The sequence below is a fragment of the Pagrus major genome, chromosome 10 (genome assembly GCF_040436345.1).
Source record: "Pagrus major chromosome 10, Pma_NU_1.0".
NCBI lineage: Eukaryota > Metazoa > Chordata > Actinopteri > Spariformes > Sparidae > Pagrus > Pagrus major.
Window position 1 is genome coordinate 4,813,409 of NC_133224.1, and position 27,938 is coordinate 4,841,346.

The 27,938-nt window shown below is 41.7% G+C and overlaps 2 protein-coding genes across 3 annotated transcripts; one reads left to right on the top strand and one right to left on the bottom strand.

The window, feature by feature from the left end:
* Positions 1–414: 414 nt before the first annotated feature.
* usp12b (ubiquitin specific peptidase 12b) lies at positions 415–16,087 on the bottom strand. The gene is made up of 10 exons (XM_073474595.1): positions 15,967–16,087; positions 10,535–10,615; positions 10,354–10,437; positions 8,704–8,833; positions 7,960–8,261; positions 7,775–7,851; positions 7,578–7,661; positions 6,191–6,388; positions 5,261–5,339; positions 415–1,568 (listed from the first exon to the last, which is right to left on the bottom strand). The coding sequence occupies exons 1-10, from the start codon at positions 16,012–16,014 to the stop codon at positions 1,467–1,469; spliced, it is 1,185 nt and encodes a 394-aa protein (XP_073330696.1). The 5' UTR covers positions 16,015–16,087; the 3' UTR covers positions 415–1,466.
* A 2,319-nt stretch (positions 16,088–18,406) lies between these two features.
* rasl11a (RAS-like, family 11, member A) lies at positions 18,407–27,326 on the top strand. 2 transcript variants are annotated; one of them, XM_073474756.1, is made up of 8 exons: positions 18,407–18,897; positions 21,202–21,258; positions 21,417–21,499; positions 23,743–23,783; positions 23,865–23,994; positions 24,174–24,249; positions 25,360–25,436; positions 26,488–27,326. In XM_073474756.1, the coding sequence occupies exons 1-8, from the start codon at positions 18,738–18,740 to the stop codon at positions 26,632–26,634; spliced, it is 771 nt and encodes a 256-aa protein (XP_073330857.1). In that variant the 5' UTR covers positions 18,407–18,737; the 3' UTR covers positions 26,635–27,326. The 2 variants fall into 2 exon arrangements, with proteins under 2 accessions (XP_073330857.1, XP_073330858.1); XM_073474757.1 differs by lacking the exon at positions 18,407–18,897 and adding an exon at positions 20,956–21,096.
* Positions 27,327–27,938: the final 612 nt, after the last annotated feature.

Genomic DNA, 27,938 nt, shown 5'->3' on the forward strand with positions numbered 1-27,938 from the left:
ACGTAGTGTGACAGTCTGCACGTCAGAACTGACTTCAAGGAAAAGAAAAAGTACTTTTCTCGACACGTGTCCCTTTTAAAAATGGTACAAATGTGCATATTCTGGCATTTTTTTAAAAAAAAGTCAAAACAACACAAACCTTTGAAAGCAAAAACCGCAAAAGGAGTCTGTGCTTACTGTCAAAACCATGAAAAAGTCAGCTTGAAAGAAGTTAGCTTATGTTGTTTAATTCGCCCGACTGCACTCGCTGTGGCACCAAACATGACCCGTAATGGCACGACACACCAGTAACTTCAAAACGTTTACTCACTGCTTGGCCAGTTGGCGTTGCTAATGATCTGTGAGGCTCACTGTTTTTGGTTTTTACCAGTTTTTGCTGAAAAAAACTTGGATTTTTTTTTTTTTTTTTTTTAAAGGAGCAGAAAACAAGGCCTTCTTATGTAATTAATAAAACAGAACGAGCTTTAATGCTAACATTTTTAGTAAAATCTGACTTTAACATCTTTTTTCACATATTTAAAGGTGCTGTATGTAAGAATTAGCCATCTTTAAAATTCATACTCACAGGATATCACTAGAGTTACCGCTAACTGCTGCTAACTGTAGCTGCCATTAGCTAGTCAGTTCAGTTAGCCATGTAGCTAGCAGTCAAGAATGGGAGTTTGGAGCAGTACAAATTCTTACATATGGCATCTTTAACATAAATAAAATAAATTCTTTGAAATGTTTCTCAGGTAAAAACTAAAATAATGAGCCCTTCTTATCAGATTCATCAACATCTCTCTGGTGGCTGCTTTTCATCTCACTTAGCCTAGCTGCTATTAGCATTAGCACCACTTAATGATACAAACACTGCAAACTAGCCACCGCATCATCGTGCTCTTCCAATCCTTAAAGGTTGTGTCCGTGGTTTTGTTGTGAGAGGAATGATTATTTTTAGGGGGAGAGTTTTCTGGGGTTGAACGTATGGTACCAGTGTGTTAGCATAAAGGCTAATTTAGCACGGTTTAATATGCACACGAAAAACTTTAAAGAAGACCGCCATGACACCGATGGAGGGTTACAATCAGAAGTTGCTTAAGTGTGTCATTTACTCTGCGTCGTCTCAAACTGCTGTTACCTCCGAAATGGACCGCTGTGCACACGGCGATGTCAGCCTCTTGGATTGGCGTCGCTGATGCCCCAGTGCAAAGCAGAGAGTGTTACGGATTCAGCCGCCTTTTTGTTTTGTTAAGGTGCTTTTTGCAGTGTGGGCTCAGACCATTTGAACGGTCGTAAATCCAGGAGGCTGGCATGCGACCTGAACACGTCTCAACCGATCCGAATGGCGCTCCAGTGCAAAGCTCCGCCTACAGGGAATAAAGCCTGGATACTTATGTGAGCGTACTGGGCGGAGCCGGTGGCAGCCATGAGTGCCTCCCCCCTCTGTTGAGTGACAGTCTGTTGGGGATTTACCGCTGGCCGGTTCAGTCTCTGGACTGGTAGAACAGGATGTATCCCGACTCAGAGTTCTTGGAAATGTCCGACGTCAGACCGTAAAACTCCTCGATCGCCTGAGCGTCGATTTTCTACGAGAAAAAGAAAGACATATGGTTGTTTTAGACAAACGCAATGACAACGTCCATGATGCAGAAACCGAAACAGAGGCCGTGTTCCTGACTTGTCGACCAATCAGAGCCTTTGTCTTCTGACTGTGTGGCAGCTCTGATGCCAGGGACAATTGATCTTACATAATTCACTGTAGCCCGAGCAAACAAAGAGCTGAACAAACATTACAAGAGTGACACGGCGATTGTTGCAGGTATATTTCAAGAGTTTGTGTTCAGTCTGTTTGTCAAGCTCAGAGCTGAAACTGGGACCCAATTAGCTGAGCTTAAATCGTTAAATTTCTGTTGGTGTGCAGTTTAAACAAACAAGATACAATGTGCTAATTTACTAGCTTTAAAGCAAATTGTACATCAGTGCTTTAAACTGCCTTTAAATCCTGACACCAGCTTTGGTTTTAGCAATATGAGAGAGAGAGAGACGGGGGCTGGAAACAAACTGTATAGAAAATATATTTTTGGATCGGTGGTGAAAGAGAACTTGCTGCAACTTTTAGAAAACTTACAAGAAGTAAAAAGACACATTAAAGAAAGGGAACGAAAGCAGGGAGAGTTAATCTCCACAAAAACCATAAAAAATGATAAGTTAGTGTTTCTGTTCTGCAAACTCAGTGGAATCTAACAGAAGTCAGTTCCAGTTTCTCTCCACCGGACCAGATGTTCCAGTGGGCCTCTTTCCCATCGTAGTGGAAAGAACACAGTGGCGATTAGGATCCGTTTTAAACTTCAGTCCTTCGGTTCGGGCCTCCGTATTCAAACAGCGGGGTGACTTCTCCCACTGCCACAGAGACTATAAGTAAAATAAACCATTTTAATTGGGCAAGAGTTCCCAAACAAGAAGATTGGGAAGTTTAATTGGACCGAACTTGAACCACGAGTGAGCTGGAGCCATACTTGGATCAGAAATGAGGCCCGAGGGTTTCTGTGTAGAACTTGGACCAAACCAGCGGGTATTCAGTACAACTAACTTCCACTTTATGTAACAAGGAACCGTTTTTTCAGACCACTCTGTTGCGTTTTAGACATTTGAATGTTTTTCTACCGTCTCAGAGAGCAACTGGTTTCCATTTCCTAGTATTTGACTATTAAAACATGCCTGAGTTGTAGAATCCATCACAGTATACAAGACTACTGTATGTAATGTTGTATAAATAATAGGGAAATGTTTTAATTGCTATATTTCATATTCATTAATTTCGTTTTTAATGTAGATGGAACGGCCAAAAATCGGTCACATCAGTGCACCTGACATTTAGCATTTTGTTTTTTTATCCGGCCCATAAAAAGGTTTTTGAGGCTATCACAAGGAAACATTTATCTGCACCTTTATTCTTGTTCACAATTATTTACACAGTGCCTTAAGCAATTAATTCAAAATTTACTGGCTGCATCTTAATTATGTGCAACCAGACTGAAAAAACAGTCTGGAGCCCTGATAATGAATGTTTTTTTAGGGTTTAAATTAGCCTTCTTTCAAGAAATTAGATGAAAAAAACTAATTTAAAATGCGTTGTGCAACTACAGTCAGGTGCAACCAGTGTGAAAAGTTATGCTGGAGGCCTGATAATGAATGTTTTTCAAGGGTTTCAATTCTTTTAAAAGAAATTCTTGCAATTAAATTTCTTAGAAAAATATTTGGATGTCAGTGACCAGTAAAATAAAGTTCCTGTGTGAGGTATCAGCAGCGCCTGACTGAGAAATAATTAAAGTTTTTGAGGTTTTTTTTTAATAACTTCTTTAGACTTTTTAAACCTTAACATCTTGTGTTTTCCCTCATGCAGTACCTCCTGAGAAAATAACTTTTACATCTTTAAAAAAAACCCTGTTTGTACATTTGTGTCTAATACAGATTATTCCTCAAACCCTGGAACGTTCAACCGTCCTGACTGCACGGTCAGTTAACCACTGATAGCTCGACTGCTGCGGCTCACCGTTCGTTTCTGGCACGAGGGAAAGAAAAACAACAAACTGAAAGGTTACTTGGCTCCGGCTGACACACAGCAGCATGCCGAGGGCTTTGGCTGCGTCCTCGTGTGGTCAGCTGCCAATGACTAAAGAGCTACATCATGCTGCTGGCTAAAAGCTACACTTCTGATTTCATATACTTGTAACACATCGGAGGGGTTGGAGATGCTGGTAAATTTCCCTGCCTGGATTTGATAAATCATGACAGTACCGTCGCTATCGTCATGCAAACTGTCAGCGTCTCTGACTGCTGTCATGGCAGCTTCGCTGTGGACGGCGGCCTGCTGAGAAACTGTTAGCTAAGCGGTATCACACATGCTTGAAGGATGTCAGACTGTGTTGTTTTTAACGAAGGCTGCCGTGTTTTCTCCCGTCGCCGCGTCAGAGAGGGGAGCAGATGGTTTTATGGGCAGAAGCAGCAGGAGAAGATCTTATTTGACTGACTATCAGCCTCTCCCTTCTCACAGATTGTAAAAATCAAAAGATGAACGAAGGCTGGAGCAGACGGTCTGAACACAATGTGCTGCCCAGGTCGTCCTGATCAAACTGACATTTGGTTTAAAATTACATAACTGGGATGAATGATGCTCCAATTACACGAGAAACCAAAGTAGGAACATGTTGAACGTGAGCAGCGATGTTGATCTTCCCTTTCTTTGTTCTCTTTCTCCTGTTATCGTCTCGCATACCATCCTTCCTCCTCTCTAATCGCATCCTGATCATTAAACCCCCTTTTAACTCCTCATTATTTCAGCAAAGGTATCTGGGTCGGTCGGCCCGTCGCTGAAAAACCAGACACAACATTCGGAGCGCCAGGATCTACACTGTCAGAGCGTGGACGGACCGACGGTTGAGATTCCTGTCTGGTTAGAACGAGGTGGTGCTCTGTCTCATGTGAGCTAAAAGTGGCAGAGACAACCACTTAACACTGGTCACCTGTTTGTTTCAGATTGTATTTCAACGTTTTACTTCCAGAGATGAAGTAAAACACCAGGAAGAATAAGCTTTTCTGCCTGTTTTTATATCACTTTTCAAGTTATTTTCTTAGATTCTTAGGTTTCTAATCAATCAATCTTAATTTGTACAGCACCAATTCACAACAAAAATCATCTCAGAAGAAAAAAAACTGCCTTTTAACAGGAAGAAACCTCCAGCAGAACCGGACTCAATGGGTGGCCGCCATCTGCCTCGACCTCCACCTCCAACTGTTTCTGTTTGAAAGCCTGGCTTATCTTTCATTCTCCTTCTCTTTTTTTTATCATTAATGTGTCTTAACTGTGTTGAAACTGGGGGAGAAAACAGGTTCAATAGGTTTTTTCTCAGTTCACTTTCCACATGTTTCACATTCGTGATATTGGCTGTACTTTTCTATCTTTGTTTTGGGGATGAGATGCAACAAAGCCTACAAATCCTACATTATTAAACACCGAAGTTTATACCTGAGTAGCTCCACTCTTCTCTGCATTACCATGACATGATGTGTAGTGAAATGAAAGCAGTTCATCTCTGTATCGTAGTGCTAAAATAAATAAAGCTACATTTTAAGCTACCAATAATAAGCTCATTGAAAGTGGGGACTGTTTACTGGTTGTACTAAATATTCAAAGGTATCAATTTCACTGTTAAATGAACAAGATGTATATTTCCTGAAGCAAATCCTTCAGAACCGGAGTGAATTTGAATCCGCTCACCTCTACGATGTCGTCATCAAACAGCAGCCAGAAGCCGTGGCTCTTGACGATGGTGATGTAGTGTCCGCGGTTGGGACCACTGCAGCGTGGAGACAGACGGGAGGGAAAACAAGAGAGAGACGTTATGAAAACAGCACCTGAAAGGCATTACACGCATGGCTAATGGGTCTGTTTCATTCTGAGGACAGAGCTCAAACTTGGCTCTTGTTTTTGAAGCAACGCCAGAGGAAAAAAAAAAAAGCATGAAATAATTGTTCTGAAAACATCATTACTTCAAGTTAAATCTTTTCATTTTGGGGTAAGTGGAAGTCTGAACATGCAGCTTTTGTGTTCACATATAATGTTTATCCACGTGAGAGAAGCATCACTGGCAGACGACCTCAACCTGCGTATGTTCGCTTACACGTCAGCTGACGTCAGCTAGTCCGCCTCGGATCACCTGAACCGAACATCTGAACGTATCCAACAATGATGTCATGTTTTCATCTTATACCTGTTTTTATTCTGTATTTCTTCTCCAAAGCCTCATCGAGCCTCTTTAATTCAAACTATATCTCTCTGTCTTTAAGCAACGTCCACGTGCTTTGTGGAGGTTTTAGAGATCCGATCCCATTCGGTCCTCTTCTGACTGGGTGATTTCATAAATGCAGTTAAACACAACAAACAGAGCTAATGAGAGCTTTGAGAGGGATGTGCCTTGTTAACAGCCCTCATCAGTCTGTCTGGTGCAAAAATACAGCAGAGAAACACATTGAGCAGCTTATTATCCTGCACATTAAATCAGCCTGCAGAAATCTGACCTGCAGCTACTAGAAATTACACAATTACTGACATAAGGTCATATTTAGAAATCACTTAGGTGTCTTTATTTGCTAACAGCATGAGGTGAATCCTAAATGTCTCCCAGTCTGGAGAAAAAAACGCTCCTACCTTCCACAGTGTACAACGACGGCCACCAGGTCGTACATGCGGTCGGGGTTGGTGGCGTCCCCGGACGTGTTGAAGAGGCGGAGCTCCAGGGGGAAGACGACGCGATAGGACAGTTTGGTGTAGCGGTGCAGCTGGTCCATGTATTTAAAGCGCTTCAGGTGTAGGGCGAGGATCATCGGGAGCTTCTTCACCCTCATCCTGATGGAAACAGAGAGGAAGGTTTGTCATGGTTTGAAGTGGAGATGTGAACTTTCTGCGGTTAAAAACCCACAAAGAAAAGGTCACCGGGAAGAAGATTCACACTCAGAAAAAGGGCTAAAAGCTTTCCAGACCCCCAACCGGGAACAAGAAGTGTGTTTTAGACCTCCTCCTCCTCTTTAATTTGGCCGAACCTCTGGCTGGAGCACTCGCAGCACTCTGCTCAGTGTTAAAACGAGGTGCAGCCGCTGCCGACAGCTCGGCCCCTCCCAGGCTAATGGATGTTACTCGGTGCACTTCTGCTTATTCACTCTGGAGAAGCTTTTTTTTCTTCTGGTTGCAGTGTGAAAATTCAGCAGCATGACTTCATGTTAAACTGACAGAGGAACTTTAATAAAAAGGCGTCTTGGCCGACATCGGCTCTAAATACTCGTGATAAACTTGTCACTTGTAACAGGAAGGGACCTGACTGGTTGCTATAGTAACATCGGCTGTGGTTTCAGGGCTGCTGCCTCGTGGAAACAAACTGAGACCAAAAGTGTCCGCTCAGACAAACTTGTACGTGTCGCACATTTAGATGTGTGACTGCGGTTGTAACCACCGTACCTACACAGCTGTGTGGAGATAACCCGGTGGTAGTTCAGATGACGAGCTCCTCGCGGCAGAGAGACGCTATTTTAATCTGATGATGTGGTTACAGCAACAACTGGCTTCAAGCTTTGAGTTGGTGCATCACTTTAAAGATTCGGATCTGTGTTTGAAACCCAAACTCTAGTAAAACATTATGTCATGAGTACATCAGAGAGGTGCTGAAGGGCTGCAACCAACGACTGCTTTCCCAAACGCCAAAACCCTGAAGATATTCAGTTTACTGTGACGTTAAATGCAGAGAAATAAAAACCAAAAACAATTAATTTTTGTTGTTTTCCTCGAGCAAAAAAAAATGACTCAACAATTAATCCACAATCTGCTATTAAGATAGTTACTGATTATCACTGTGGCTCGACTGATCAGTTAATTAAAAATCATAATTACAGACAGACAGATGAAGGAAGGAAGGAAGGAAGACAGAAAGAAAGACAGTAAGGAAGGGAGGGAGGAAGGAATAAAGAAAGACAGAAACAAACAAACAAACAAACTCTTCTTCTGAACCTTCACAGCAGAAAATGATGATGATGTCACCACTCACCTCTTCTGGGCTTCCTGTTTGCTGCGACACTGCTCACAGTAGTATTTGTATTCACTACATAACGTCTCTGTGTTGCTGAAGCCCCTGTTAACAACACACACACACACACACACACACACACACACAGCTGATGTCTTTCCATAATAATTAGAGGCATTAGAGACGTTTCACTGCTGACTGATGGAGCGCTGTGTTACCTGAGACAGTGTGTGATGGAGGTGTTCTGCTCCACGTCCACCGACAGATCCAGGAAGTCCTCGTCTTTACTGCTCACCTGCAAAGAAGGTGAAGACGCTCGAGGTCACTTAAAAAAGATGTTTTTAGGTTTCCTTAAATCCTTAAAAACTGCTCCACAGTTTGCATGTAAAGTGTTCGTTCTTACAGCTTCACAGTTGAGGCAGCGCGTCTCGTTGGTCAGCGTTCCCTGGAAGATCTCATGAACCCAAGTCTGTTGTGTCTCCTTGCCTCCTTCCCCTTCTCCTCCTCCACCTCCTCCTCCTCCTCCCTCACTTCCTCCTCCTCCTCCTCCAGTACCTCCTCCTCCTCCTCCTCCTCCATTCTGCACCAGTTTGCCATTCTGCTGCCGCTCTTGGCTCTTCTCCTCCTGGAGCAGGTCTGCGATGGTGTTGAGGAGGTAGTTGAGGAACTCGTGGGCGTCCTGCTGCATGTAGTTGTCAAACAGCTCTGAGGGGGGACAGATGTAGAAAGATAGAAATAGAGCGAAGGGAAAAAAAAAACATAAGAGAAGATGTAAATAAAGCCACAAAGAGACAGAGACGAGGAAGGAAGACGAGAGAACAGAATATAAACAACGTCAGTGTGTCGGCGAGGAGAAAAACAGCCAATTAAGATCGCTGCTTTCTTTTTCATCTGCTTTTCCGCTGCAGGATTTTTTTGGCTGACGATTTGAATCCCTCAGCTGTGAGATTAACCTCCCAGCTGAGATAACCCTCCCCTGCCTCCTCTCATCCTCCCTCGCTCATCGTTTAACTCGTCGGCGAGAGGAAGTCAGATTTTAGGGGTCAGATCGAAGAAAAATACAGGAAGCGATGCGTTTAAGGAACAGCCGCACGCAAAACACGTCGGCGTTTTTTCAAATCTGAAAAGGTTTTCTAGCGACACCCACCATTTTCTTTTCTCAGTCGTGAGATGAATTTCTTGGGAGGGATGACGCCGACTTTCTTCTTCTGCGTGGCGATGCTGTTGAACAGGTCGGCCAGACAGGTGAGGAGGGACTCCTTACGACGCGGCTGCACCTGGAAAAACATAAAAATCAAAAGGAGGACACGCTCAACAACTTCCTCTGATGTAGAGAACTATAAACTCCAGGTGCGGCGAGGATACGTCCAGCCTGAACTTTGACTTTTTATCTAATCTATGGCAGTTATATGACGACCTATAAATATATATTACACTCATGAATCCAGGTGAAAGGTAACTGAAGAAGAAAGCAGCATTGTAATAGTAAAATTCAAGCACTTTTCAAGCAACCCTAAACCAAAGATTTCCAGACTCTTGAAACCTCAATCATCACCTCTAAAGTGTTATAAACGTATTTGTGGGATCTCTTAATTTCAAATATTAAAAGATTTCTCATAACGTGACTCATCGTGTAGCCGAAACACCACATTGTGCTGAAAGAGAAGCATTTTTCCCAAACTTTCAGGACTTTGTACGCCCCCGTCAAAGCATAACATACTGTAAAATTGTAATTCTCCAGTCTGCTGTGCAGTCAAGCTCTTCGACACAGTTTTCTTTGAGTTTGACTTTCTTTTTGCAGACAAATCTGGTTTCTCGACATGTCCTGACAAGTTTCTATTCCTTTTTTTATTTGCTTTCGCTTGTGACATCCATGCATTTCCCCTGTGGCAGCAAACAGGACGCTATTACATTCACATGTAGGGAAACGCAGTGGCAAATTTTCTTCCCACAGGCTTCTTCTTTTTTCAAATGCTTAGCAACAGTCGATTACACAGACAGATGTTTCGGGTGTGACCACAAGCCGCCAGAAACTGGTAAAACTAGAGTTAATTTCAGCCTCGGGGTTATTTATGTAGCTCTAACCGTCGATTCTGTCGATCGTGATAAGATCTGAGCTACCAACGTAAACTACAAGCAACAAACGTGCGATAACAGGTTGAAAACTGGAATTACCGCCTTGTGTAATCGTGTATTGCGACGTCACAGTGAAGTTGAACGGTGATTATTTGAATATAAAATGTCATCACTTCAACATTTGATCCTCATCTATCCTGTCCAGCCTGATCCCGTGTTTTGTGAAGTCACGGTGTCCTACGTCCACCAAAATATAATCAGTTCATCTCGGAGGCCGAGTGGCCATTCGTGTCGAATTTAAAGAAAATCCCTCAATGTGTCTTTGAGATATAATATCAAAACAACTTATTGTACAAAATATACAAATTCAAGCACTTTCAATGACCCAGGGCCTTGATCCCCGCCCCCTCAAACTCACAAACTTTCAAGGGGTTTTGAGGAACCATGGGAACTTTCCTTCTTGCCACCATCCTGATCTATTTTTGTTTTTCTTCAGCTCTTCTTCAAAAAAAACCCTTATAAAACACACAAACCAGGCACCGTCCCAGCGACAACATCCCACAATGCATCACTCTCTTTACAGCTTCACCCCGTGATGCAGATACGAGGGCCTCGCTCCATTCAAAGAGAAACATCTGCCGAACGCCTCGTCCTTGAATATAAACGACCCGCTTTCATTCAAACACGACGCGCCGTGTTTTCGCCTTCCCTCGTCACTCACCTTGTACGCCAACACCTTCTCCCTGAACGGCCGACAGAAGTACAGAGCCTGCAGCACCGAGTTACAGTAGCAGGTGTTCCCGAACTGCAAGAGAAGAAAAACAAGAGATGAAGTGAGAGACGAAGGACCGAGAGGAGGAGGAGGAGGAGGATGTGCTCGCGCTCTCCGACCCGACACTCACGTTGACCAATCCGAAGTAGTGTTCGTTAACGGGAAACTGTTCCGGTCCAATCTCCTTTTCCAAGGCAGAGGCATTGGCGCCCTGAAGAAGAAGAAGAAGAAGAAGATTTAATGGACATGCGTGGACATTTCTATCCACGTGTGATGTTAGTGATCGTGACTCTTCAAACGCTGGTGAAATGAGTTTCATTTGTCCTCGTTTCCTCCTCATTGTTTTGTGTTTTCCTGCTCTGCCGGACTGTCGACCATCTGTTTGTCGCAGCTGTGCTTCCTGCTTCATTTCTACACTCTGGTTTTTTCCTCCATTTTAGTCTCATTACTTCTTTGGACACGTCTCATCAGCTTTACAGTGATTAAAAAAGACGTCTTCGTGGTAAAAATGTGCGTTCGTTTGCAGAAATATCACAAAAACAGGCTCATCTCACCATATCGTCTGTGCTTTAATCTGACGTTTTCACTGCAGGGTGTTGAAAAACACAATTATGCTTAAAGGTTTATGATTAGAAGTAAAGTTGAGTAACGTTAAGTTTAATTGTATCCACCAGTTTAACGACATCAGGTCACAGTGAGTCAAACTGCTGGAGTCAGAGGTATTTGTGACATGTGAATGCTGCGTGTTATTTAAAGCCACTTCCTGATTCTGTTAAACTGTGCCCAAAAAAATCCCCAAATGTCGTCCGGTGACTCAGACGTGAAGTTTTAAATCATCAGCGGTGAACTGAGAAGAAGTCTGACGACACGAGAGCGCCGTCGAGTACGACAACAACACGGAGACGAACTGGCGACATTTTCATCCGTCGCTGTAACGGATGAAGTTCAGGTGTGAGGAAGGAAAACATCTTGTATAATATATTTATACATATTCTGACGTCTGAAGGCTTTTGTAACAGTCAGGCACAGTTTCCTCAGGAGTTGTTTTTTCAGTACATGTTACCTGTTAACTTTTATTTAAAGGTGCACTCCGTAGTTTTGTGGAGGAAATGTTAATGATTTATTTTCAACCTAAACAAACTGAATAAACAAACTCTCTTTGTGTTCACGAGTAAACAAACTGAGCTTAAAGGACAACACGGTTTCATACTGTTTTTACTTTGTTCATATGTGGCGGACCCTGCCACCTCTGGGGACCTTATTTTCCTCTGAGAACAGCTTGTTTACTCACTTCTGGAGCAAATACATATTTCTGATTTTGTATTATTACCTCATTAATATTGTAAATATTAAAATTATGAGTTTGAATTTCTTCTCCAAACATACCTAGAGCCCCTTTAAAGAAGGAAAACTTTATTTATATTGTATTGTTTCAGTGCTCTGAATAAAGTTTGTTGTTTAACTGTAAAAATGTCCTGCTTCCTTTTTGAACAAGTGCTTGATAACCACATTGGAGGAATCATTGCAGAAAAATGTGTATTAATGTTTATATTATATGAATATCAGCTGATTTAAAAACTATATCTGAATCTCCAGAAGCTCTACTTTCAAATGAGTCTCATAAAACTCACAGTACATTTATGGTCGCTGTTTAACCTTAAAGATTAAATATAAATAAATAATAATATATAAATAAAATGTAAATACATCCACACTTTGTGAACAGTTTCTACATCAAGTCTCGTTCCTAGATGTGACTTTCACTGTGTGAAGCTGGAAAGCAGTTTAAAAATCGTTGCTAATGTGAGTCAGAATTAAACAAAAGTGGTTTTGTTTCACTACAACAACTGCAGCTGGTCAGATAAATCAATCTTTCTGCCAAATGACTCAGAAATATGCGCACTATGACTAAAACCAGCCCACAATCACAGTCTATTATTGTCAAAAACTGTAGTTTCACATCAGTGAAAGAAGCTCATTCATCATTAAACCTCTTGTTTCTGGATGTGGTTGAGTTTCTGGTATAAAAAGGAGATGAGACGATAATGATGATGATAACGATGATGCAGCTTTTCCTTCAGGGGTGAATGACTGCGTGAGAGGAGGCGCGCCGTCGTTACTCATTATCACACCACAGTCCACGTAGAGTCAACAAGAGACGAGTCAGCGAGGTTATTTATCTGACAGCACGACGGCCCAACAGCACCGCGTCGTAAACAAACCAGAAACAAGCAAACAGAAGAAGAAGAACAAACATCTGTCCGGGGAAAGGAAGATTTTGCTCGATGCGTGCTGCGAACACTCGCTTCAATTAACCGACGTCTGAAGTGAGAGCTCTGAAATGACTCTTTGTTTCCTGAGCTGGTGAAAATGAAAGTGAAGTTTTCAGACAGCAGCTTCAGTCAGGACAAGTTTCAACACAGCGAGGCCAAATGATTGTTCTGTTAGACGGCGAGATCGGGTTTTATTAATGACGACTATCAGACGAGAGGAAAGCAGTTTACTGTCTCGACAACTTTATTTTTCGACTGGCAGAGCGCCTGAAACCAGACTCACAGGATTTACGAAAAACAAACTACAAATGGCAAAGAAACTATTAAAAACAAGTATTGTTTTTATTTTAAAAATAAAATGAACAAAAGGCAAACTGATTGTCCCTTCTGGGATTAAATAAACTGAACTGAATTTTCCTTTTTGGGGGTAAAGTGCGACCAAACACAAGCCTAGAAATAATTTCTACTAGCTTCAAAAAACGACCCAGCTGCCAGGGACCTGATCTGCCTTTCAGGAAAGTTCAGGTTTTTTTCTTTCTTATGTAAATATAACAGAAAATGTTCACTTCCTCTGACTCAGTGACCTTCAAACTCACTTCAAGTGCCTCCTCTTGAAAAAAAAAAACAATATGTGTGTCCCTTTCTGATAAAACACTTCAGTAAACATATATTTAACATGTCAGATTGCATGATATTACAAAAACACATCGATTGCAAACACAATTGTCATTAAACTTCACATGTTTTGCAGATAAATAAAAGGTGCCTCTCATATACAGAAAGCATTTTGCGTCCCTGCAGGCATGTAAACAAAATCAAACATCTGCAAGCTTTGCTTTGCATAGTAAACACAGTAGTTGCACAAGCTTGTTGTCTTTAGCTTGAACACTTATTTGCCAATGAAGACAAGCCTCGTCTCCTACCTCTGGCTCGAGTCACACCCTGTTGCATGTAACATTCATAAATCAAAGATATGTGATAAGAGACACTGCCGAGAAAAAGAGGGAAAGAAAAGCTTCGAGAGGCAGAAAGTCTGACAGACGATATCTGTTAATCAGAGACAACAGCGTTACTTCGCGGCGGATCGTGCCACCCAGAGACATCGGAGAGGACCACAGAGACATGTCTCGACAAAGAGTTGGAAAGCTATAAAACTGATGTCGTTACTATCAGACAGCAGGCTCACACCCTCCAGCGTGAGCGTGAGAAGGAAGTGCAGCAGAAGAAACTCGCTGAAAAAACTCGCTGAGGAGCTGCAAGCGGCACGCGGACACAACCGGGTCAAGTTCACAGCTGAAGTGGAGGTGGAGAGGCAGAGGAACGAGCTCCTCCAAGAAGAACTGAACCGGATCAGTGTTTCACAGCAAGAGATCAGCCAAAGGTTGAACACTGATCGTCACTGTCAGAGAGCAGGTTCACCCTCTGCAGCAGAGGCTTGACAAGGAAGTCACACAGTCACTCATGTTGACAGGCTGTCGTGTGATGGACATTTTGAGGGCAAAACCAGCAGAGGTGTTATGCCGGTTGCATACGGGATACAACCGGGAAAATGCTTCTGCTACCGTTGGGTGCTTTTTAGCGGGTGTTTGTGGGAGCCCGTGGGGAGCGGCCACTTGAAATTCAAGCTACTGTAACAGTGAACTGATGAGCAGACCGTCGTTAGACCGAAACAAACAAGCTTCTCCACCGCTTCTGTCTTCATTAATACATTTTTCTTCTCTGAAAACATCCTCGAAACATCCCCGAGTCAAACTGCCCGGCTCTGGTTTTTTTTCTTTCGTGCAGCCCTTCTAGTTTGACTTTCACGGCTTCACCAGCGAAATTGATTTTCTGCAAAACAAATACCTTCCGGGCAGCAACTGGTCGGCTGCCAGAGTGGCAAACACGCTGAGCAAACCTGCCAGACGCAGCTGATATTCAGCCTTGTTAGTATTTGTCTAGGAGGGCGCTGGTAATCTGCCACGACGACGTCGCCGGCCTTCACACTTAAATGGCTTACACGACCCGGTGTGTGGTCTTGGAGTGGATAGTGGCGAGCCACACACACACACACACACGAACACACACACACACACACACACACACACACACACAAGCTGAAGCCAACGAATTAAAAAAAAGGCTGCTGCAGACTTCTTCTTCTTCTTCTTCTCTGTGGCATCTGTCTAACCGTCTGTCAGCTCGGGAAGGTGCAGCGAGCAGAAACAGGATAAGTTACAGTCAGAAGTTAATCTTGTAGCCGTAATCTCCCCTTGACTGCCTGCCTGCCTGACTGCCTGCCTGCCTGCCTGTCCGACCGCCTGTCTGTGACTTCGCTACGCTGCAAAACAAACAATGACAGCGTCGGCACTTTTAATGAGACGGGAGCAAACGAATCGCAGCGACGGGGGTCTGACCTTTTAACCTTGATCTGTCAAACAGGTGGCCGCCTTTCAACCTGGAGGGACCTGACAGTGTTTACAAGCACCTACCAGCTGATTCAAGACCAGCTGACCCTGACCTCTGACCTCCCTGTGTTTCAGTACACAGATCAATAAAGCATCATATTTAAAAAAAAGGCACTCAGGAGGAGGAGAGTGCTGAGGGGTTAATTATTTAAAAGGCAGTAAATGTGTGGCTCTAACTGTGAAATAAGAAGGTTTTGGCTTTGATTGACTCACTTTCATCTAAATAATCAGACATCTCCCAGCTAATAAAGAGTGTGTTGCTACATTTTGACGAGCCAAGTCTCCCACCAGAGGAAACATTCAGGGTGTATCCCATGACAGGAAATGCTGAATTTCTCCATCAGATACAGATTTAACAGACAGCAGGGTCAACTGACTCAGTGTTTACAGCCACTGCCGGTCACACGTCTGGCTATTATCTCATCTTTTTTGCCTGAAACGTCTGTAATGTAGCAAAAAAACACGACAGAGCGGTGAGTAAACAACTTTGCCCCAGCAGCCACAGAGAGGGGGGCTACCGCTGGGGCTAGCAGGCTAAAGCTAGCTAGTGGTCAACCCTGCCCTTCTCGCATAAACAAACCACAAGCCGGCTAATAAAACTGCCAAACAAGCTTTAAACGCGCCGTGTTTTCACACCGGACCCGAACACAGGCCCGGGCGGGACCGCTGCGGCTAACGGTGCCGAGCTGTACAACTTTCTGGACGCCCTGTGTGTTATTATCGCGTTGCCCCAGTGAGGTTAGCAAACATGCTAGTAGCAGCAGCTAGCTTAGCGTCCCTGCGCTCGCCGGACAGAGGCGCAGCGGATATCCAACCCACGGAACCGAACCTCGGCCGCTTACCATCGTACAAATCGAGGCGATCTTTCGGACTGTCATCAGTATTTCCATCCGTAAGCCGCCATGTTGGACCGAACCCCGATGTTGAAATGATCAGAGCCGATGCGGCTGCAGAGTTCCGGGGAGAGCCTTCTGCCCCTGTGCGGTAGTAACGGTGAAGAGCCGCGGAGTGACGTGCGCCGCTTCCGCTCCGGTGTTTCAAAATAATATGCCAGCGGGATACATTAAACGTGTTTTATTCTTTTGTTTTATTTATTGTGTTTTCATTCGGGTTCATTTTTTTCTTCAATTTTTAATGAAAATAAAGATTTTGCACCGGGCTGAAAACTTCCCCCATGCCCTAAATGAACTTTGACACATATTTCACAGATGATGTAATGTTAGCTAATCTAGCTAATTTGCGAGCTAACAATAACAAATGCAAAAACAAAACAAACAAAGAGCACACATTGTTTCTGGTGGTGAATTGTTACTTGTTCTAAGTTGCATTGTGTAAATTAAGTAAAAAACAAACAAACAACAAAACAAAAGCAAAGCTAGTGCAGCGTTAACATTAGCTAATATTAGCCGCCCGCTAACCATAATTCTAGCCTCTTGAGTCCACAATTTTTTAAACAGAGAATTTTCAAAAGTTGGGAACTATTATTTTACATTTTGATACTTTCAAGACTTTAACATGAACATCTTATTTTTTTTTAAAGTAAAATCAAGATTTTGTTTAGTCCTTCTCCAATTAGACTGAACGTAAAATCGTGTAGCCTAGCTAATCTGCTCGCTAACTTTAGGAAAGCTAATACATTATTAATATAAGCTACTATTAGCTGCTAGCTAACTTTAATTCAAGCCTCTTGTGTCCAGTTTTTTCATAGATTTTTTAAAAAAAATGGTACTTTAACAGCCTGAAATGTATATATTATTTGACATTTTGACACTTTCAAGACATTTTCAAACACAGCTAGCTAACCCATACGCTCAAGATTATATACAGTACATTGATTTTTAACATATTTATTTAAAGTTTAATTTTCCTTTTGTTTTTAAAATAAAATCAAGATGTTATTCAGCTTAACACCCCTCTCCGACTCACCTTGGACTGAAAACCTAACCTAAAATTGTACAACTAACCTCGCTAATTCACAAGCTTACAATAGCATATACCATTAGCAAATATAAGCCACTTCAATAAGGATGAAATACAGAAATTCAGGCAGACAATAACAGCAGCATGAGGGGTATTTTAAATGACATAAAAACATATGAACATAAAAATAAAAAATATCTGCATTTTATTTTGAAGGTCCCGCACGCATGTTCCGGTGTGGCGGCTGTCTGAAGCAGCCTCTCGTGCGGCACTGGGGAGCTGTGAGGGAGTGTCGCCGACGCACAACGTCGGTCCGTTCGATTCCTAACGCGGGGCTGGAATAGGCGGGCGGCGCTTGGCGACACTGGCGGTACGAGCGCTCCTCTGTGTGTGATTTAAACTTTTATACACATCAAAACGACTGATTAATAAAATGTACTTAGTCTGTTCATGTGCTGGTCTCGGTAGTTCTTGTTCGTGGAGGAGAGGAAAGTTGTGGGATTAAAAACAAACACCACCTGGATGATTTCAGCTAAAAGAGTCGCTTGTTTGAGTGTACATATAATAATCAGTTGAAGAGGGCTTTTATGGGTTTTTAAATGTTTTTAACTCGTTTTTAAAGTTAAAAATACATTATTTACATGCTACTTAAATACATCTTATCTTGGATTTTGTTTTTCTGTAAAACTCTTAACCTTGGGCATACAAACGTAATATTTTTGTTGTTTTTTTAGTTTTGTAATGTTGATTTTTGATATTGTTTCTACTCCTTACTTTAAAAAAATTAAAAAATATATTTATATATCTATTTTTTCTTTGCCTGGGATGTTTATTCACAGCATGTGTGCAATAATAAGGTGTAGGAAGCCTATTTCTGCCAAATAAAGAGAATAAACAGATGTCAGATGTTAAATAGTAAAATAATAAGGGAGCCGGTTTAAATCTATTTTACTTACCGTCTTATAATTTAGATTTTTAGACAAGACAGAAACAAATCAATCAGAATAATATTTGACTCTGATCATTTATCATCAGTACATTTTTTATACTTTAAATTAAATGTTTTGCTTCTTGGCGGGGTTGATCTTCCATATCTCCACGGATGAGTCGATGTCTTCATCAAACTATGAATGAAACTAGAATAAAAGTGTAAATCAGTGTCGTGTCATCTTGATCTATTAGCAGCTTTTATTATTATAAACCTCAACTTCCTTGTTTATTGGCCAGGAGACACTTAATGATATGAGAGAGGAGTCCAGTTCTCTCAGGGGAATATCAGAGGGGATGGTCCAAAGCCTTCCTCCCTCCTCCTCCTCCTCCTCCTCCTCCTCCTCCTCCTCCTCTCTGTCCGCAGTCAGAAGCATCTGGACTCGCTGCGAACCGGATTACTTCTTTTATTTGCTCTTATTTATGCAGCTTCGTGGTGATTATAATGTTTTAGAGACCTGATTCCTGAGAGATCCTCAGAGGAGTTCAAACTTTTGGAAGGAAAACTGGAATTCTTGGAAAATATTTGGGAATTTTTGGAGATTTATCCCAAAGAAACAACCTCAGGAGATCTCCAGCTCTGTGCAGGATGATCGTGGGAGCACAGGAGTGATCTTCTCCCTCCTCCCCGGGGGAGGTGCAGGGTCTGCGGCGGGGTTAGGGGTTTTATTTCAGGGCTGGTCTGAGGGGGCAGAGTGGGAGCTAAATGCGGCTGACTGGCGACCCTGCACCGGGAACCATGAACAGCAGCAGCGGGTCTGGGAACTTCCTGCTGGTCCCCATACCCGAGTATCCCCTGCTGGACTGTGTGCCCAACAAGACGGTGAAGATCGTGGTGCTGGGGGCGAGCAACGTCGGGAAAACCGGTACTGGAAGATTTATAGTGCAGGAGTATGAAGTTGTGCTGCAGGGATTAACATGCAGATTTCATGCACCTCAGCGTGATAATAACAGCTGATTAATACACGTATCATGCATGCAACGTGATGTCAGCACCGTCTGTGTGATGGTTGTTAGTAATAAGTGGGAATATTGAAGGAAAGTTGTGGAAAATGTGGTGGAAATGACTTAAAACCAGTCCTGAACAGCAGGGGGCGACATTCTGCATCAACTCAAAACTTATAGCCTTGTTTTTTTTATAGTTTATTTGTTTGTTTGTTTATATTTTTAATAAATAATGTAAGTTTTTCATTATATTCACCTGTGGGAATAGTATTTATATGCTTTATTTAAGTTAAAGTAAAAGCCACAAAGTAAAAATACTGCAAAAATGTCCTGAAATCATAATTTTACTTGATAAAAATACAAAAATATTATCAGCAAAATGTACTTTCAGAGTCTTATAATATTATTTATAATTTATTTAGATTAGCGCTGCACAATTAATCAAAATATTATATATATTCAGTATATTCTCCTTTTATTGCTTTATAAATTGAGTCACGGTCAATATGATTTGGCTTTTTTGACAGAAATTGTACAAAAAAAAAACAGATTTCTACAAAAAATGAATGAATTAAAAAGTATCTAATGTAAAATAAGTGATGACATTGGGGCGAATACTTTTTATAGGCACTGTGCAATGTTATATATGTATAAAGAAGTGCGATATTTGATAAATGCACTGTAAAATCCAACAGTGACTGAAAAAATTTAAATTCGTTAAAGGTTTTGAGGTCGTACAACTTTTAAAACTTACAGTGTGTTGTGCAATTTATCTTGATAAAGGTAAAACATATGATAAAACAGTCTTATAATGAAGTAACGTAGCGCTGCAGAGGTGACTTTGCCTAAAAATCTTGTTCTTTAGATGCAAGAAAACATATTTATTTGCTATAAAGCCGACAAATGTCACGTTATGATTATGATTTTATTGATGTGTTAGCTGGATTTAAGTGTCGTGACAGGTGTTAGATAAATGAAGCATACTAGACGTGTAAAGTGACACGTTAAAGTCTTGTGTAGGAGTTTTTAATTTAGTGGCATCTAGCTGTGTGCCCAACTGAATACCCCTCGCGTCACCTTTCTCTATGAGGCCCTCCTTAGAGCCAGTGTTTAGTTTGTCCATTTGGGGCTACCGTACAAACATGGCGGCTCATTTTAAGGTAACAAAAACAAGAGTAAAGAAACTATATTATAAATATCTAATACAGGCAAAGTCAGTAAAAACAAAGGCGACAGCGGTTGTTGAAGATGTTTAATTATGGAGGATATATTATTCCAGGTTGTTTATGTTAGATTTAAAACATCTGATCATATTTTCAGAGTTATATTTCAAACCAAGACAAGAAACAAATCTTTTTCCACTCACAAGTAAAAATAGAAGCAATTGTAGTTGAGTTTAAGGTCAGTTGACTCATCGTGAGGAGAAGTACTCAGCCTGTGAAAGCAGCTGGATTTTATTATGTTTGTTTTTTTATAAACAACCCTGATGATGTCACAGTGATGTCATCAGGGTCGTCTTATCTTTGCCCGGAGGCGAAACATTTCTAACAGAAAGTGTCCGTTACAAACTGAATATGTTAAAAAAACATGTAAGTGAGGGAGAATGAAAGATTCAATCGTGGTGCATTATGGGAAATGTAGTATACAGGGATTTCGGAGCTTGACCTACGATAAAAGTCGGGATATCTCGGCCTCTGCTGCTCCGATTTTGACGATTCTTCTTTTAAACTCTCTCTTGTGACTCTGCTGACTTTATCAAAGTGCATCACTGAAACACTTGAGTGGCCCTTTAATGTGTGAGATACATGGGAGGGTTTATTGAGGCTAACACGGATCCTAAAGGGATGAAATACACCAGAGTGGCCTCACAAAAGTCAGTCCAGAAATCCAAAACAACAAGAGACAGATAAGGCAAATCATTAACCAGAATAAGATGACGCATGAAGGATTGCAACACCAGATTCTGAGTATTGGTGAATCATTTTCCTCAGTTCAGACTTTGGGCCTGTTTGTTTTCGCTCATCTCTCTGCGATGAGAGAAAATCAAAAGTATGTGTCAGAGAAAAGGGAAAAAAATTCCAGAAACACATGTTGAGAGCAAATGTTTAAGTGTTATATAGGTCAGTAGGCTGCAGCAGGTCAGCAGGCTTTATAAAACTGGCATGTATCATCTTGATTTTGACGTTTTCTTCCTTCCTTGAGCTCGTTTTCTCGTCTCTCTGCAGCTCTGATCGTCAGGTTTCTGACTAAGAGGTTCATCGGGGACTATGAAGCAAACACTGGTGAGTTTCCATCCATCTGTCTGTAATAAGAGAAGGGAACATTTGTCAGAGCGAGCAGCGAAAATAAAAGCATTTACTGACTGACTGCTCCAGAGGAAAAACCCCACTTTATTGATCCACTCATTCATGCATCCACCCGTCTCTTTCGGCCTCCCCAGGGGCGCTCTACTCCAGAAAGGTCACGCTGGATGGGGAGGAAGTGTCACTTCAGATCCAGGATACTCCCTGCGTCGCTCTCCAGGTAAGAGAAACAGCAGTTGTGTTTCCATCACACAGTTTCAGCTGCGTTATGAGCAGAAAGTGTAAACACACCTCTGCTTGGTTTCAGAAAGAGAAGTCAGGTTGAATTTAAGCTTATGAGAAAACGACCCGACTTCTCACCTGATTTATTACCTCAGTAAGCAGTTTCCTGATGAGATTATCGTCTCAATCTCGAGTTTCAGGTCTTCTTCAACACAGCACGATGTTCATTTTGTAAATTATGGCTCCATTTAGAGTAAAATAGACAATAAAGCAGGGTACGATTTAGGGCGTGTCGTTGGGTCAGACCCTAGCTCCACCCTCTCGTCCAAATATGGTCACTTCTGCCTCCAAAAAACCAACATGGCGACGGCCATATTGCCAGACTCAAGGCTTTAACACAGTCGTCCACAAACCAATAGCAGGTTTATAGCGGATGATTCTTGTATCTTGATTTTTGGTGGTCTTTGCTCTTTTGTTTTGGCACTACGCTGCTCAAAGATCATTTAGCGGTCGAACACCATCACTGGTGTCGTGCCTTCCCAAACAAAATGCGTCTTCAGTGTGTGAAGACACATTTTGTTTCCACGAGGAAGTGATCACAGAGGCAGAAGAGCTCGATAGGTGAGGGGTCATAATGTAAACTTCCTCGTGGGATGAGTAGACTGTTGTGGCATAGAAGACAGGAAATGAAAAGTCAACATCAGACATTTTGAGGAGCTTTGTGATTCAATTAAAACCTACAATTTGTGTTCAACCCCTCTGAGCAGCTCCAGCAGCAGTGACTCGGCTTTTAGCGCCATGTTTGTTTTGTCCACCGCGAGAAATGTCACGTGTCACGAGGTAAATAGGTTGGGAAACCACCAGTAGATGTACTGTGGTGCAAAAGTTCAGACCAAACAAAACCTTAAACCCTTTCAAATAAACAATCTTTCCATTTTTAGTGACTGGTTCGCTCTATTTTATAAAACACAGAGGAACTGAAATATTTAAAGTTTGCATCTGTTATTCATAAACTGGGTGGAAACATTCAAAAAGTCCAGATCTCCGTTTGATATCGTTGCTTAAAGTCCTGGACAGACAAACTGACATTTATTTTATCTTAAAGCAACTTCAGGAATGTATTTGAAGTACGAGGAAGTGACCTCAGGTCCGATCCCCTCGCTTCTGATGAGTATAATGAGTGCAACGTGCCACCCGGCTGCTCAACCCGGCTCCACACCGGCAGCCTGTTTACAAAACCAGGCCTTCAGAGCTGCTCATTTCCTACAGCTGGGGGAGATAACGGAGGGCGAGGAAGTTCGTCCCGATGGTGCTTCTCAGAGATTAGACCCAGAATAATTGGTGTGTGGAGGCAGAGAGGTCGAAGAGTTTCTGAACTCCTGGAAGATTGTTAAAAAGCTGCTTCAGGAGACATTTTTTTAATCAACTCCTGTTTACAGAAAATGTGTTTTTGCTGGTAAAAAAAAAAAAAGTACAAGGCACCGAACCTGAAGTCTAATTGCTCCTGAGGTGACACCAGGGCGGTCTGCTGGGTTTGGGAGTTATAAGTTCAAACTCCAACCAGCAGGTGTGTGTTCATAAACAGCCAATTTGTGTTGGCGCTGTGCCTTTCTAGTAAAATCACCACCTGCTTACTCACTTTAAACGGCTCGGGATGAGGCATTAAAGTGTTTGTGGACAACCAGATGCACGTTCTGCTGATGTGGCACCTCCATCGGTACCGGACGAAGACACATCAGTAGCTTTTTTTCAAGTTTAGGCGACTAAAACGACTCGGTCGAGGTTAGAAAAATATTAAACCGACATTAATATTATATATTGGTATGGGATGTGAACTCATCCACTGGGAATGAACATTACACCACTTCCTGCTCTTCCACTGAAAGTTTTCACGGGTTATTTTAAAACAAATGATTGTTGTTTTCTGCTGACTAAAGTCTCGACTAACTCTGAGGCATGAGGAAATGTTTTTCTCTGGGTGGGTTAAGAATAGGAGGCTCTGTCTGACAGAAAATGTGACTGTGACTGGACAAAAACAGCAATTTGAACTTCAGTAGTCAAGTCTATTTTTATTTATGTAGCCGAGCTCAAGATCACAAATCTACAGGTGATTCCTTAGAAAGAAAATATCAAGAAAACGAGGAAGGAAGTATTAAAAGTCAATGAGGATCTTTCTCTTCGTCCCCAAAACTACAGACTGCTCCTTTAAACTCTGCTATTTCCTGTCTGTGTATATTTCAGGACGATGCTGACGGCCTGTACTGCCAGGAGCAGATCAACAGGTGAGACTCATTAACTTGAATATGAAATGAACTAAATAAAGTAAGACCCTGTAACGGCTGCGTGATGACTCGCACTTCCAGGTCGATCTACTGGGCGGACGGTTACGTGCTGGTTTTCTCCATCACCGACCACAACAGCTACCGCACCATCCAGCCGCTGTACCAACACGTCCGACGCATACACCCCTCTGGGAATATACCTGTTATACTGGTCAGTGTGTATAAGTCAGTGAACTTGCTGGCAGACTCGAAGGGTTATGTCATTTTTAAATGTCAACTTCAAGTGTAGCAGTGCCTCGGTCTTTACGTCCTGTCTACAACAGACAACAGTTACCTACTAACCCTAATCCCTGTAATCTAATCTATCCTGTAATCTGTAATCCGCTGCAGGTTGGCAACAAGAGCGACCTGCTCAGAGCCCGACAAGTGCCGGCAGACGAAGGAGAGACGTTGGCAGCTTCACTAGGTGGGGCCTCCTCCTCCTCTTCCTCTTCCTCTTTCTGCTTTTGCCATGCATTTTTGGTCTTTCAGCCTAACTGATCAAATGTAAAATGCAGTATCGCACATTAAAACAGGACTTGCCTCGCTTGCCAAAAGCTCTCAGATGACTCAGATTAGTCATGAAAAATCTTAACACATTTGTCAAAACCTGGCTGCTGAGAATGTTAATGCATGTTATATCTTATACGATAGGATACGGTAGGATAAAATACAATTCGGCATTATACAATAAGAAATGATACAGTACGATACGATACGATACGAAATGATAAAATACAATATGATACAATAGCACAAAAATTAGATTCAACATTATACGAAACGATACGACACATAAGACATGATACGATACGATATGATACGATACGACACAAAATGATAAAATACGATATGATACGGTATGAAAGCACAAAAATGAGATTTGACATGATATGATATGAAACAATATGATACGATGCAACAATACTAAACAAAATGGTACACTATGACTTGAAATGATACAAAACAAAACAAAACGATATGATACGATTCAGTAGGATAAAATACAATATGATACAGTAGGAAATGTAACAATATGTAACTGTACAATACAAAGTAAATTGTGTTCTTATGCAGGATCCATTGCTTATAGTACAAAACAAATTACATTTCTTTATGTCTTAATTGATATTTTCTTCATTAATCCTGCCCTTGATGTTTCTTCTGGTCTTTTACATCATTTAGTTGCTTATTTTTTTTCCCAAACGTCAGTTATCTTTCCTCACAGTCCCTTCATTCAAGTCCACGACATTAAAAAAAGCTTCACAATGTTTTGTTTTTGTTGATCCAACCCGATTCAAATGCAGTTAACACAGCAGACAGAACTTTTTCCCACAGTAGCCAATTTGTTCAGGCATCTGGCAGATGTTGATCCGATTATAACCAGTGTGGAGTAAATAAAACACACACAGACAGACAGACACATATTTCTGGCTCCCTCTAAACTGTATCCTTCTTGCTGCCTAATGAACGAGGAATGTAAAGTGTTATCTGACAGATAAGAGCCGCCCTGATCTGAACGTGCCTCTGCTCACAGGAGGGGTTTACTTCGAGGCCTCGGCCAGAGAGAACCACGAGGGAGTCCACACCGCCTTCCTGCATCTCTGTCAAGAGGTGGGACTTTTTTATTGTTGTCGATTCATCGGCTTGTTAAAGATGTCGGACCGTTTTTAGCTCTGCTTTTTATATGCAAGACTTTTTCTCACGAAGACGCTATAGAAAGATATCAGGACGTTATGCACTTTGATTTTCACTTCCTGTGGGAACTCTTGATTTACAGGCCATTTCCCACTGATGCACCAGAAAAAAATACAAAAATACCTCATGTTTTTTCTCGTTGGACAGAAAGACAGATACCAGCCCACATAAGTCTCTTCTGTATGTTTGCTTTTCTGGTTGAGTAGTAAGAGTTCATGCCCAGAGGCTCGTTATATTTGGCTCTGTTTCCTTAAAGACGGCAGGATCTAACATTCAAGACTTATTATAGCCATTTTTTCTAAGCTAGCTTTAACTTATGAGGTGTTTTAAAGCTGCATGGATCAGAGAATTATCACCCGACTCTGCAGTTCCCCTCAGCTCTACTGAGCGTTTTAGCTTCTTTCAGCCCATTGTTTCGGTTTTAGCACAAAAAAAAAATCTAATAAACCAGATTTTCATGGCGTCAAATTGCAGAAAGACAATGGTAGGCGTCCAGCTTTTGAACATAGTGGAGTTTTTAGCAGCTAAAGAGCCAGATATGTCACCAGAATGTGGTGGAGACCAAAACAGAGTTAAAAGGAGAGTGTAAAATTGGAGTTACACTCATCGGTCGGCCATTGTTGTGACTAAAAATGAATGAAACATGTTTGCAAACACACTTTTTATAACTTAATAAGAAGGAAATATGTCAATGTGTTTACAGTAGGAGATAACTCACTCGAAACAAAAACATTTTTCGGAAGAAAAAGCTTGAAAATTATGTCCAGGATCTGGTCTTGTTCAGACAAACGCTAAAATAAAAGATAAAAGTCAATACAATCCAATATTTGAAGATTTTTTAGTTTGTTTAATGAAACTACATTGGTAGAAAATTAATCCAACGTTGAGATTTTGACATTTTACACTTCAAGACTTGGTCACAGGTCCGGTTTCATTCCAGCGAGTCACTGTTTTCTCTTTGTTCCAGGTGATCCGGGCGTTCGGAGGAGGGAACGGGGAGAAACGACGAGGAGGCCTCCACCTGGCCAGACCCAAATCTCCCAACATGCAGGAGCTGAAGAGGAGGTTCAGGCAGGTCCTCTCCTCCAAAGTCAAGTCGGCCACGACGATCTGATCGCAGGACGGGACCAGAAACAGCTTGTGGGCGGAGATAAGAAGCTTCCATGGAAATAAAAAGACTCTTCTGTGACGGAGAGCTGAAGAAACGTGGCCTCAATGTGGAAGACTGATGACTTTTAATTGTGGGAATTTAAGCCGTTAATGGCCTGAAAAGGCACGTCTGACCATTTCTGTAGTGATCAAAGCATTTTAAGATCACAAGCGGTTGTCATCAGACAGACTGATTAAGATCAAATGGAGCTTTTCTGGCTCTTTAGCCTTTCTCTGTTTTTTGGATGAAGCTCATCATCAACACGACCTCTTCCCAGGAAACAGGGATGCTGCTCAAAGGGAAATACGTTCCCAGCAAACAGCTCAGAAACCAGGCTGCAAACCTTCAGACGACTCAGTTTCCTCAAGGCTGAAAAATCACTTTCAATACATGACGACAGAAGCGACTTTGAGACGTGACATTTATCGTTTCTAATGTCTTTTCATAAAAAAATGATGTCTTATTTTGCCCCCTAGCTGTTACAGTCGCCTCTGTTTTGGTGTTAATTGAGATTTATTTTCATCTTTGCATCTAAATGGAGCTCAAGTCACTCATTGTTTTTCATTTGGTTCAAGGTTGTTCATCCATGTGAGACTGATGCCAGATGTTAACTTTGCTGATACCAAATAAAAAGAGGTGTGAGTCTCCGTCCTGTCTGCTGCAGACTCAGAGTCTTATTAAGAAAGTGGTCTGAACCAAAACAGGAAATGACCCCAAAACGCAAACGTTCAAGGTTTTAGACTGAGACAAATGCTGACATTTGAATGCAGGAAGGGAAGACAAAAACAAAGCAAGGACAAACTCCTGATGTATATGGAAGACGTGGGTTGTCAATAATAAAATGCAATCTTGTAATCAAATTGAAAAATATATATACAAATATATTTTTTAATTTAGTGTGACTCACATCTGCACTATCCATCTCTGATGTCTATTGCGAATAAATCCACGTAGAAATAATAACAATAATCAAAAACCCTCCTCACACTGCCAGAGCTCACCTGAAAATCATCACATTTTAAAGTTTTCTTCTGAACAAAGTAATCCAGCTGTATCTGTCTTTACATTCATGGGAACACTGCAAACAGGAACTGCTAAAAGCTAATTCGGCTGACTGTCATCGGTGGCAATTTGCTCAAATTTGGGGATAAATTACAATCAGTTTTCTTTTCTAAAAAGGTCGTTTACGTCTTGATTTTGTACAAAATTCACAATTTGTTTTACAGTTTTGTCCGAACATCCTCTAATTTGCCACTTTGAATTATTCA

What these genes read in the sequence shown, in the direction of transcription:
- rasl11a (XM_073474756.1), top strand. Translation starts at nt 18,738, where the DNA reads ATGCGGCTGACTGGCGACCCTGCACCGGGAACCATGAACAGCAGCAGC. An exon ending in GGACTATGAAGCAAACACTG is followed by an intron (nt 21,259 to 21,416) that starts GTGAGTTTCCAT and finishes CGGCCTCCCCAG; the next exon opens with GGGCGCTCTACTCCAGAAAG. An exon ending in GACGTTGGCAGCTTCACTAG is followed by an intron (nt 24,250 to 25,359) that starts GTGGGGCCTCCT and finishes CTCTGCTCACAG; the next exon opens with GAGGGGTTTACTTCGAGGCC.
- usp12b (XM_073474595.1), bottom strand. Translation starts at nt 16,014, where the DNA reads ATGGAAATACTGATGACAGTCCGAAAGATCGCCTCGATTTGTACGATG. An exon ending in AGAAGGTGTTGGCGTACAAG is followed by an intron (nt 8,834 to 10,353) that starts GTGAGTGACGAG and finishes ATGTTTTTCCAG; the next exon opens with GTGCAGCCGCGTCGTAAGGA. An exon ending in TCCATCACACACTGTCTCAG is followed by an intron (nt 7,662 to 7,774) that starts GTAACACAGCGC and finishes TGTTGTTAACAG; the next exon opens with GGGCTTCAGCAACACAGAGA.